Source organism: Rhipicephalus sanguineus, chromosome 3, assembly GCF_013339695.2.
Source record: "Rhipicephalus sanguineus isolate Rsan-2018 chromosome 3, BIME_Rsan_1.4, whole genome shotgun sequence".
NCBI classification, from domain to species: domain Eukaryota; kingdom Metazoa; phylum Arthropoda; class Arachnida; order Ixodida; family Ixodidae; genus Rhipicephalus; species Rhipicephalus sanguineus.
The window spans coordinates 142,854,802-142,867,317 of record NC_051178.1 but is presented as its reverse complement, the minus strand read 5'-3'; the positions used below and the strand labels follow the sequence as shown (position 1 = coordinate 142,867,317).

The 12,516-nt window shown below is 46.5% G+C and overlaps 2 protein-coding genes across 3 annotated transcripts in view; one reads left to right on the top strand and one right to left on the bottom strand.

Moving 5' to 3' along the window:
- Positions 1 to 175, top strand: part of LOC119387333 (perilipin-5) — a 30,842-nt gene extending 30,667 nt beyond the window's left edge. The window contains exon 5 of the mRNA XM_037654689.2: positions 71 to 175. Coding sequence (XP_037510617.1) covers positions 71 to 160 — 90 coding nt within the window. The 3' untranslated portion in view covers positions 161 to 175. The remainder of the gene's footprint in view (positions 1 to 70) is intronic.
- LOC119387336 (ceramide transfer protein) overlaps positions 1 to 12,516 on the bottom strand; it is a 608,660-nt gene that overhangs the window by 292,935 nt on the left and 303,209 nt on the right. The window lies entirely within an intron of this gene.

The window sequence follows — 12,516 nt, the reverse complement described above, 5'->3', positions numbered from 1 at the left end:
ACTCCTTTAGCAGTCAATTCATTAAGAAATCGCAATACTGTTAAACGCCACCGCTGCCTTTTTTTTTCAGCCTGCACTGCCTTTTGTGCAAAAGCCAGTTGAAGAAGCAAAGAGCACGGAAGAGGATGACGACACGAGCTCGACAAATTCGGAGAATTAGTTAATATATCATTATTTTTTTGTATGTATGCTTGTACGAAAGTAAACATGTATGTGTGTTCGTGACTCGTGAACTGCAGTGAAATTACAGGCGAACATTCATGCTTCAGGATAGGCCAGTAAATTTCTAATGTCACAGGAACTGAAGTTTGTATTGCGGATAAAGAAAAAAAAAGAACACAACAGATCCTAACAGCTACGTGACAGTGAGAATGAGCAAATGAATACGTCCTGGTGTTACTTCGAGAACGCTGTGTGACAAGTTTTTTAATGACGCTGTTATGTTACTCCTTGTGTTACTGGGAGAAAGTTGTGGGTTGCACGCTCGATCCCTTCAAGAGCTAAAGAGAAGCCGGCGCCTTATTTGTTCGCCAACATCTCACACCAAATCAATAAAAAATTGAAACGATTAATACTAAAGTGAGACGCGTTATTGAGGCGAAAGCCTTATATGTGTCGTGAGTCGAAAAACACGGCGTCAAAACAAATAGCAAAAAAAAAAAGAGCCTAATAAAAGTGTGGCTCGAAGCACGAGAGATGCGCGCTCACTTAACCTTTGCGAAATACGATCAGTAAGAGGAGTCAGGAGGTCTTCAAGAAAAACAGTTGAACTTTAAAATGGATTCATATGTGAATGTGCGTGTGTGTGTATTAATGGGTTCCAAGCATAGGTTGGCAAACAAAAAGTGGAGCTCACTCAGACTCACTCAAGAAATATATTTTGCTCTGAGGGCTCACTCGAACCCAGTCACATCAATATCTTCCACAACCGGACTCACTTGGACTCAGACACACTAAAATTTTCCTCAGCTGGACTCTCTCGGACTCAGACTCACCAAACTGTCTCTCAACCGAACTCACTCGGACTCAAACTCATAGACATATTACTCAGCAGGACTCACTCAGACTCAGACTCATAGCTTGACCTGAGTCTGATTGAGCCTGAGTGAGTCGACTCATGAGTCCGTATTAGTGTAAAATTAGTTTTCGATCATGGTGTCAATGTTCTTTAACGCTAATATCTCACATAATCGGTGCTCTACGATACGCCTTTTGTTCTTGTACCTTCAAGTACGAGTTATCAGTGGTTTCAATCCAGTAAGGACATTGTTATAAAATATTCGACTCACACAAGATATTTTTATCAAGAACTTTCATGAAAGAGTTTGTGGGGGAGGTCATGTATCCCCCTCCCCCTAACTCGCGCCTCTGATAAATAAATATTGAGGTGGCGCATGAAGGCTAGTGTGTTGAGATATGTGTGAATAGACTTGAGTATAAACGTAAGCCAATATAAAGTTGAGTAGATAGGACCATAGGCCGGCAATAAAAGGTGGAGCTCACTCCGACTCACTCAAGAAATATATTTTGCGCTTAGGGCTCACTTGGACTCAGACTCACCAATATCTTCCTCAACCGGACTCACTTGAACTCAGACACACTAAAACTTTTCTCAGCTGGACTCACTCGGACGCAAGCTCACCAAAATATTACTCACCCGGACTCACTCAGACTAACGGACCGATCTGAGTCTGAGTGAGTCGACTCATGAGTGGGTTTGCCGACCTATGGTTCCAACACTTGCCACATTCGTTCTAACGTCCCATCGTAGCATGTGGAACAACTAGTGATGTCAACACAATATTTGAAAACAATGTCAACGAATGCACTTTAATGGGTGCCTAATAGTGTTCACCTTAAGTCGTCCTAGCGTTAATTAAGGAAACAAAGGGATTTTAATTCTTGTCTGAAATGGTATACGTTTATATTGTTGCGATGCTGGAGAGCTCCTTTTTCGATGCGGCGTCGTATACGTCTGATGAAGAGCTCCGAAGGCTTAGCAGTACCTTATTAGTCGTCTCGGTGCCATTGCAGTGACCGGAGGCAACGCATGCGCGCTTGTGCAATTTGATAATTAGTCACGGTCTGATACACAGGTCGCGAGCAAATTGGGCAAAACAAGGGCTCAAACCGTTTCACTCCCGCCATAAACAGCACTCAAGGTCTCCCAGTACGTCCATTAGGCGTCTTCAGGCTCCTCACTGACCGCGGACGGTGCGTGCGAGCGTGTATAATTAAGACGCCTTAATTAAAACGTCCTCAAGACACACGCCTTGAAGGGATATGTGCCCGTGTCTCTACTCTTGCTATTCTTTACTACACGGCAAGTCGCTTCACCGCACCACATCGTGCACGCTTCACGGCGTAGCATATAAAATACACTGCCACTTTTGTACTCTTGATTTCTTCACTGCACGACACTTGTGCTTCACTACAAAACACAAAACACGTTTCACGGCACAGCAATAATGCAGAGCAGTGAAGCTTACCGTGACCAGAAACTGCGCGTTCGCGAGTACGTAAAGCAGTGCGTACTCGGCCCCGTAACTGTGCCCCTTTCTACACTAATGGGTCCACTCACCCGTCTTGGGCTTTGCAAACGAATACGCGCTTCGCGCAGACCAACTGGCGGTGATCACGTCTGCAAAATATGACACACCTGCGGCGTGTGAAAACGGTCGAAACTTAAACGTAAGTTCTGTCCCTGTGCTGGCTTCCCTTCCACCATGAACCAAATTTAACTAGCCCAATTTGCAGTCTTAATTCGGTCTAATAAAATAGGAAAGCGCACTCTCCTTCTCGAGGGAGGCTTGTTTTGAGGGGAAGTAGTACGTAATAGGCGCGTTTCTACGAACAGACGCTGCTGGAAACGTTCATGACCACGGACGGTTTTTCAACCCATGCGGAGCCCGCGAAGTGGGCACCACGAAGCAATACAGTAAAAACAAGAAAAAAAGGGGGAGGGATTTTAACGTGATTGTGATGCGTTCCTTTGCCTCCACCATTTGGGAGTGCGGTGGTGTTGACGCTGGCCAAACGAAAAGTTGAGTTCGTTTGCTCTGGTACTGGAGCGGACCTCTTCTATAACAGCGTAGTTAAATTTCTTCTAACTTGTCCAATAATGAACCGCTTAAAAAAACATAATTCGGTGAACTCCTCTCTAGACGCCAACTAACAACACCTCATTAAAACTTCCGATGGGGCACGTGGAGGAGTCCTTTAATAAGTTACGCTGCAGAAATAAGCTTTTTCGCAATACAATGTGTCTGTTTCACCGTATAACACGCTTGCTTTGGTATGCACGACCAAATATTTTGCTTAAACCACTTCTCTTCAGCTTCGCATGCGTCCGATTTCGATATCCAGGACAATTAGTCGAAGTAACCGGCTTGCGAGTAGATTTTGAAATGGGATAAGCGCAAGCTACCCAACTGGCATATGTGGTTCCGAGGAGACGATAGCGGCAACGCTTGCAACGGCTGCATGAGGACCAGGGCCAGCCGGATCGCAGCAGCAAATGGGGCCCTAGACTGAGGGCTTTAACCTCTGGTGCTTCGCAATCAAAAAGAACCAAAATAAAGATTTCTACTACTGCCGCATTATTTCAAATGGGGCTCCGATTTTCCAGATATATTATTATTCAGTGAGGCTTTAAGCCTGACAGAGCCGTAGAGGACTACTAGTTCTACCTTCATGGGCGTAAAGAAAAAAAGAAATGTTGTTGCTTTCGAAAGCAACAACGTTTGTTTTATCTTGAATGCTGTTTCATCTGGAACCTATGTGGAACAAGATTGAGAGCGTGAAAAAAGGAATCAATAAAGGAAACATAAGAAAGTGTGTTACTGAACAAGAAAGAAGCAAACGAAGTGAACGACGATCAGATGAGAAACTTCCCATCACTCATGATCACGAGATCCGCAGTGTGGCGCTTTTATAAACACGACTGCGCACGAAAACACATAGACGATACGCGTGGGCTACGCATGCTAGAGCAAGGTTCACGTGCATTTTTGCCTGCGGGGATTCGCATGTGATCAGCGAGATAAGCGTAATTTGTTTATGTAAGCTACGCGTGCGGGAAGAAAGAGCATAAACGTTCTCCCCGTTGTTTTCATGGAAGTGGGAACGGAGAAGCGGGGAATAAGGTGAGGTCACATGCGTAATAGGAGTGCATTTCCTGAACCCCCGTTACGCGTCACTAATTAAGGCGGATCGTCAGCATAGCTCTTACCAGAGTGCATTGAAGGACTCTGCTCTTACTCATAGGCGTGCGTAGGGTTCCCCATTGAGGAGGTAGAGGGGGTGGGGGGAGTTCCTCTTTCGTTGGTCGAGTCCGAAACACAACACGCTTCACATTGAATGAAAAAAAAATAATAAAATGAAGCGATGACGTGCCTCTCACAATGGCCTTGCCTTTGGTCCTTGGCTTTCCGGGAGTAAAGATGGGAAGTAAACAGTTTTTTGAATTCAACATGAGACGCCTTCAGCCGCCATTATCCTCGAAAACCTACGTAGCCATAAGCCTGCTTTTTAAACAATGACGGGACATATCCGACTGAGTGACGATATGGGGCAGAATTTGCGCGCCCCCCACACTAGGTGACTAAGGGGGCGCCCCCCATCCTGCCCCTCACCTCCATCCCCCCCCCCCTTCCGTGCGCACGCATATGCATTGATGGTGCATTGATGGTGGTGGTGGTGCATTACTTCTCCACTGATGGCGGTGGTGGAGGTGTAGCAGCAGGCGGGGTTAGCCTGGCATGCATAGCCGGCAATTGTTCCGCCTGAGCCTCTGATGCGTTGATGGTAGAGGCGCGTTACCGGGTGTCAAACAGCCCAGAAGGCAATCAGCAGCCGTTGCACTCTTTTCCTGATTACCGCGGGTCTTTCGACGAACGGCGCCTTTGAAGCTCGAGTGCGTAAAACCTTTCTCTTGCAGGCCGTGGAACATCGCTTTTATTTCCGTGTAAAAGTGCGAGCTTAGTGAGCTGAAATGCTCTATGCAACCCATATGACCACATAAAGCCCAAAGTGGGGAAGCACATCGTCTACATTTAGATGACCAAGACTGTTGTGACGGGATTCAGGCATTACTGTACTTGATAAGAGCCACTAGGGTAAAGCAGTTTCGGAGAAGCTTATGCAAGGCTAGGTCCACCTGCAGCAAGCATCGCTCCTCTTCGTCCTCCTCCTTCTGCTCCTCCTCCACGCTCGTCTGCTTACATTTAGGTGCAGCTTAGTGGACCCCAGCTGGTCGAGGGACGTTAGTGTGGAAACAAGAATTGGAGAGGGGCGAAGCATGTACGGAAGGGTGCTTCAGCTCCACTAACGTGAAAACTGTGGAGGGGCGAAGCATGCAGTGTGCGCCGGTGTTTCCCACAGCAAAATCACTGCTAATGGGCAATGAGAGACGGAAGAAAGATTCGACACAGATACCCGCAGTCCACTTTTAGTTAACGTGCACGCTGCGAATCTTTATTTTTCAACTGCGCACAATAGAAATATCCCACCGGCACTACATTGCAGGTCAAGATCCAGTGCCTATATATACGGGGTGGCCGGAGAACGGTTGTGCAGCCCGAGCAGTCGGTTTTTCTTCAGTCAAGAAACTCGCTAGCAGACGCTGCCTGCATCGGCGTTGTCTCTCGAGGCGAGGGCGCGTTCTAGTTCCTTGCGAGCTGGTAGTTCAGCGTTGATCGCAGAAAGAGCGTTTCCATAGTCAACGCGCGCCGTTCGCTCTCTCTCGCCACACGGCGAGCGCTGAGGCGGTGGCACCCTCTCTTGCGCTCAAGCAAATGGACCGTCACGACAGCAGACAACAATTTACGCCGACACGCCGAGACCCTAAGGTGCTTCGCCCCTAAAATTACGAGCAACCGATTGGTGACCTAATTATAAGGCATACGTCGCTGTTTAGAAATGACAGGTTTAGAGGGCCGCGTGCTGGTGGTTACGCCGAAAGGATAGCCTTGAAATAAATTCAACTGCGTCAGTGCGTCTGCGCTGACTCCATTAAGCGCTTAAAGGTGAATAGCCCGAACACTTTGAGCAAGACAGTCGTGGTAAGCTTAGGGCGAGGTGAATATTCCGAGCGTGGAAGAGTATAGCGACTGGATTGGTGTGCTTAGAACAAAACCCAGGCACCATTTAGGCGTTGTTGAAGCGCTGTCTTCAGGAAGTGTAACCGGTGCCGAACAATAAAGAAAAAAAGAAAAGAAATGCCGTATTTTTTTCTTTGCAAGCATGCCTTTGTCCTCGGGTGCCACGCGCAATGTTTCCAGTCGAGAGCGCCGGTACCTAGACAAAACGAAAACGTCCCGGAAACAACGTACTCTTTATAGAAGCACCATAAACACGAGAAAAGAGCGTAATATGGCCTTTTACCGCTTTCTTGCAAGCGAGAGTGGAGGGAAAAAGACTGCTGATGAGGCGTCAAATCTGCAGAAGCCCGAGGCCTCGTAATACCCTCTCCCCCCTTCCTGCACCTTTTCATCTCGCACGCAAAAATTGTTTTCTTGCTTAGCACACTGCGAGAAGTCCGCGAACACGCAATATTTTCGCCGTATGAATACAGGAGTTTAGGGGTGAGCAAAGAAAAATAATGTAATGAAGCACTCCGATTCTCGTTATGGTGTAACCATCACATTTACCTGGGATTATACGTAACAGCGCAATCAACCTTTTTTTTTCTCATCCAGAAAGCTGCAAACTAGATGAAAACTGAGCGCTCTTCGGGACATTCCCTACAGCCTGATGTGTCCGTGGCTGCGCTGTAGTGTTTATCCACGAAGGAAACGTGAGATCCTGCTAGATAAAAAGAAGGGGACGTCTGTCATCAAACTGGACGGTTTGATAACAGATGTGTTATCAAACTAGATGGTTTTCTGGCCCTTCATTGCGATCAGTGCGGCTGTCGTCCTGAGTTTGATAACACATCTGTTTTGTACCGGCACAAAGATGACCGTACCCGCATAATTGTAGAAGCGGCTCAGATGAGGCAGGAGGGATGTTCCTGCGTAAGCAAGCCGTCTATTTCACTGTGTGACAAAGAGTTCGCGTTTTTGGGAGGTGCGGGTTCGCGCATGCGGTGACCCCATCCGGTTTTCGCACTTGCCATGTTTCAACACGTGCTTGTTTTGACACGCACCTGCCTTTTCTGTTAGTCACTGTAGATACTGCCTGTGTACGTATATCGCTTCGTTTCGCAATAAGGCTTAGTTGAAAGATAGCGCTTGTCCGCGTCCCTTCTTGTCCTTTGTTCTATTTCCGCGCTATTATGCTACAGGCAAGCTTTTCGACGGTGTTTCGTAGGTGTATAGGTGGGCTAACGCAGTTGGCAGTTGCCAGTGGACATCAAATGCTGATTGCCTAGAGCATCGCGGCGACGCGTATCTTGCAGCGACTTAGTCTGCCAGTTGCTTCGTCGCGTTTCTGCATATGTTAAAATCCAAAAGATGCGGCGGTGACGGTACGCTGATCGAGTAAAATAACAAGGTTTCATGTTGCACATTCGGCGCGGCTAAAAGAAGCGGCGGAGTGAAATAATGAATGCTAACTGCTAAAAAAAAATGATGGCAGCAAACTTCGGAGAACCTTATTGCGGAGAGTAATGCGGAGAGCCTTATTGATTTTTCTTTGTGTGCGTGCGTGTGTCGGCTGATCCGCATACCTGAGCGGGATACCCGCAAATTCTTGTTTACCTGCTGCTACAGCAGTGTATCATAGCTCCCTAAACCCTGCGACGAGACATCGGCCAGTTTATACAACTTACGCGTGCCTACAGGTCAAGGAAATCGAGCCCACAGCACCTGAAGAGCAAGACACAGAGCTACTATCTGTCCTGATGTAGCAAGCACCTCAAGCTTCGACGCCATCTCCAGTGCGCGTACGAGACATTGACGCCACGCAACGAGCACGCTGACAACACTACGCAGATTTCGATTGTGTCCACCGCTGTGGCACAGTCGTTACGGCGCTTGGCTACTTACCCGAAAGACGCGGGTTCGATCCTAGTTTGCGGCGGTCGCATTTCGATGGAGGTAAAATGCTAAATGCCCGCGTACTGTGTGATTTCAGTACCCCAACTGGTCGAGATTATCCAGAGCCTTCTACTACGGCGTCTCGCATAGCTTTAGTCGCTTCGGGACTTTCCCATAAACCGATTCCGATTCATTCCAGCTGTGTTATCCATACGATTCGTTGATGTCATTGGAAGAGTGCAACACATCTTTGACACAGCGACGTATTACTTGTTCCTGAAGAGCCGAAAACAACCATCGTCCGAGTAACGTTGCTCATGCAGAGGTTGGTTATTTACGCCATTCTTCGCCGTTCACTCAGAAAACGAAAACCTGCGAAAATATACTATCCCATCTTTCCGCCTCGCCTACGCACATAGCGAAACGCAGAAAAACTGCTTCGCAATGCACTATTTCGTTTCCTGACGACGAATATATCGGCCAGAACCGCTGCCGCATGTGCGAAAGGGAACGTCGACTGCTACGTGGACCTCGATAGCCTGTTTCGCGCGTTCTCCGCTAGGTGGCGTATTGGGTCAAATTAGTCGCGAAAAAGCTCTGTGGTAATACGTTATCTGCACATAATCATAAGTTTTCCATAGCCGCGCCATGAGTCAAGACAATCCAACTTTGAGCACCGCCTGCCACTTCCGACTTTAACAACAGCCGCATTCATTATCTGACGCACGTGTTAGTTAGTTAGTTAGTTATGTGGGGTTTTATGGCGCAAAAGCAGCAATGGCTATGATGCGCCAGACACTAGGTGGATTTTAATAGGTTTAAGTTAGGAGCATAAAACAAACTTTCGTTTATATTTTGTTTAAAAGACCTGTAGCCTCAAGAAACCCAAGAACGTCCTCTATGGGAATGATTGCATTTTCTGATAGCATTAACATTGGGTGGAGAGGTGTTCGTGTTTTGTAGATTTCATTAAAACAATCGTGTCTTCTTTTTTCGAAAAGTGGACATGTTATTAAGACATGATTTACGGTCAGAGGTTCCTTGCAATGCTGGCATTGTGGCTGGTCTTCTCCTCGCAGTAGAAAATTGTGGGTTAGGTGAGTATGACCTATCCGCAGGCGACATAGTACTACTTCGATGAAGCGCTTTTGTGACAGCATGACTTCCATTCTTGTAAAATAGGCTTGATAGTTTGAAGCTTGTTATGCACTTGAGACCGCCACTCTTTTGCCATTTCGCCCTGAAGGATGTCCGGCATCTGTTAAAACAGTCTCTGAATGGTATATTATTTCTGCTACTCTATTGTGAACTGCCATTGCTGCTACTCTGTCTGCGTTTTCGTTTCCTTGGATGCCAACGTGGCTCGGCACCCATACTAGACGGATTGTCTTGCATTTTTCTCAGCTGTTCTAGCATCTGTAAAATGTCCCCGAGAAGCGGTTCGCTTTCTGATTTTGTATGTAGGGCTTTAATGCGCTAAGGGAGTCAGAGTATACTACTGCCTTTTTGTGGTTTCTAGCTAGAATTTCTTCTAGAGCAATAAAAAGAGCATACACTTCTGCTGTAAAGACAGACACAAACTGCGGCAGTCTGATGGAGGATTCTAAATGTTTTGATACAACGGCACTTCCTGTGTGTTCTTGTGTTTTTGAACCATCAGTGTAATATTCAGAATGTTTGTCATATTTTTCTTGTACCGCTAGGAATTCCTGCATAATGTGCTCCCGTGGAGTTTCCTTTTTCCTTAAATGAGTCAAGGCAAAATCAGTGAAGTGTGAGAAGTCCAACCATGGAGCCCGTCGTTCCGGCGTTCGCGCTACGTTGAGCGCCTGATTTGGTACTTTATATTCGAGGCATATTTCTTCAAGCGTAGGAGAAGTGGTCTTATCGTGTGCGGTCTGTTGTTGTACTGTATTCTGGTATTGATGTGAGAAACAATGGTGTGGCATAGGTGACTTGGTTTCGATCGAGTTTTTAAACACGTACGATACTGTCAGTAGCGCTCTTCGGTGTTCCAGGCAAGGCTCGTTGCTTTCAGCATACAAACTCTCGACGGGTGAGGTTCTGTACGCCCCTATCGCCAAGCGCAATCCGTGATTATGTATTGGATCAAGACGTTTGAGGTACGACTTCCTTGCCGACCCGTAAATAACACAGCCGTAGTCAAGTATGCTGCGAACGACTGAACGGTATATGCGTAAAAGGCAAATTCGATCTGCACCCCAGTGTTTCCGCGATAGCATTTTTAGGATGTTAAGCGCCTTGTTTGCCTTCTTTTTTATGCTGTTCATATGAGCGATGAAGTTTAATTTGCTGTCAAAGACTAGGCCCAGAAACTGGTGTTCTTGTTTGAGCGGTAGTAAGCTACTGTTTAGTTTGAGAACAGGATCTGGATACAAGCCGCGTTTTTGCGAAAATAGAACGGTAACGGTTTTCTGAGTAGAAAACCGAAAGCCATTTTGATCTGCCCATTTAGTCAGTTTGTTAATGGTTAGCTGGAGCTGTCTTTCACATGAGGATATGCTTGAAGCGCGACATGCTATTTGAAGGTCGTCGACATATAGTGAGTGCATGATGGAGGGCGGGATTACTCTATTTACTGAATTCATTTTGACGATGAAAAGCGTGGTGCTCAATACGCAGCCCTGCGGCACACCGTTCTCTGGACGAAAACACGTGATAACGTGCAGCCCAGCCGTACCTGAAAGTTGCGGTTTGATAGAAAATCCAACAGGCATTGGAGCATTCTGCCGCGGATTTCCTAGATTCGCCAAGTCTCTCAGTATACCATACCGCCATGCGGTGTCGTAGGCTTTCTCCAGGTCAAAAAAGACTGCTAGGCAGTGTTGCCTATGTAAGAATGCTTCGCGTATTGTGTGTTCGAGGCGAACAAGATGGTCGTTTGTTGAGTAGCCTTTCCTGTACCCACACTGATGACAGTCTAGTAAATTCTCTATTTCGAGGGTATATGTTAGCCTGATGTTTATTATGCTCTCATATGATTTTGCTATGCAGCTTGTAAGTGCAATAGGTCTATAGCTGCCCGGTGCCGTCGGTGGTTTTCCAGTTTTTAGAAATGGGACAATGATTGCATTTTCCATTTGGTGGGCATTATGCCAGTTTTCCAGATCAGATTGAAGAACTTTAGTAGGTTTCTACAGCAGCTTGCGATAGGTGCGCGAGCATTGCGTAATGGATTCTGTCCGGACCGACCGCTGTCTTCTTCCCTGCTGAGAGCACAGTGTTTAGCTCTTGGAGTGTTAGAGGTGCGTTATACGGCTTATCTAAACCTCCTGTTAACGGTAGTTTCTGCTTTTCGGCTGCCTGTTTGTACGTAAGGAAAGACTGCGTGTAGTTAGCTGAGCTGGATATGGTGTAAAAATGTTCGCCTAGAATGTCTGCTTGCTCCTCTAGGGATGTCTGTGCACCTGGGTCTGTCAGTATGGGTATTGTGTATGGGGAGTAGTCACCGTTGAACTTTCGAACCTGGTCCCACATGTTTTTGACGTGGTTGAGCTGTTGATTGTAGATATGTATTTCTGCCAGGATGATTTTTCGGCCTGCCTCCGGAACTAACGCGCTCTCGCCTTGGTTTGTTTGAAGTTTATCAAGTTAGTGTAGGTGGGGTATCTTTTCAAGATACCCATGCCTTATTTTGCTGTTTCTTTGCCTGTGTACATTCTGGTGTCCACCAGCAGTTTAGCTTCTTTCGCACAGTGTTCGATGATTGCGGTATTGCTTTTTCTGCTGCTGCGATTAGTACTGATGTGAGTTTTTCATTCATTTCGTCTATGCTCATTTCGGGTGTAAGTGCGTCTTCGAGTTTTGCGGTCTTCTTAAACAGAGGCCAGTCCGCCTGTTGTAGCTTACAGCGGCGCGGTTTAGAGCTTATGGTAGGAAACTTGGATGTCATTTGCACGATGGCAGGATGTGATCACTTCCATATGAGGCATCGAGAACCTCCCATTTAAAATCGTTAAAAAATGCATGGTGAGCAAAAGGCTAAATCAATACAACTAAACTTTCCGTGAGCTTGGCGAAAAATACGTAGGTGAACCAGAGTTTAAAGACATGTGTTGGTTGATAGAATGAAATCTTCTATCACTTGCCCTCTGTTGTCAGTTTCTCACTGCCCCATAGTGTACAGTGTGCATTAAAATCACCAACTAAAAGGAATGGTTCTGGTAGCTGCGCTGTTAAGTCATCGAGTTTGTTGAAGGGTTACATGGTTCATGGGGCGGTATTAAACTGAACAGATGGAGATGACTTTGTGGGATAAAACCGTTACAGCTACGGCTTCAAGGGAGGTATTTAGCTTGATTTCGCGGGTAGGAATGCCACCTTGTACGATATGGCAACTCCTCCTGACAGTCGACTGGCGTTCTCGCGGTCTTTTCGTACAACTGTAAAACCTTTTAAAAAATTGATGTTCTTCGGGCCTAAATTTGTCTCTTGTAGACAAATTGCTACAGGTGAAAAAGTGGCGCATAACTATCTTAATTCCACCCGTTGTGTATGAGGCCCCTACAATTCCATG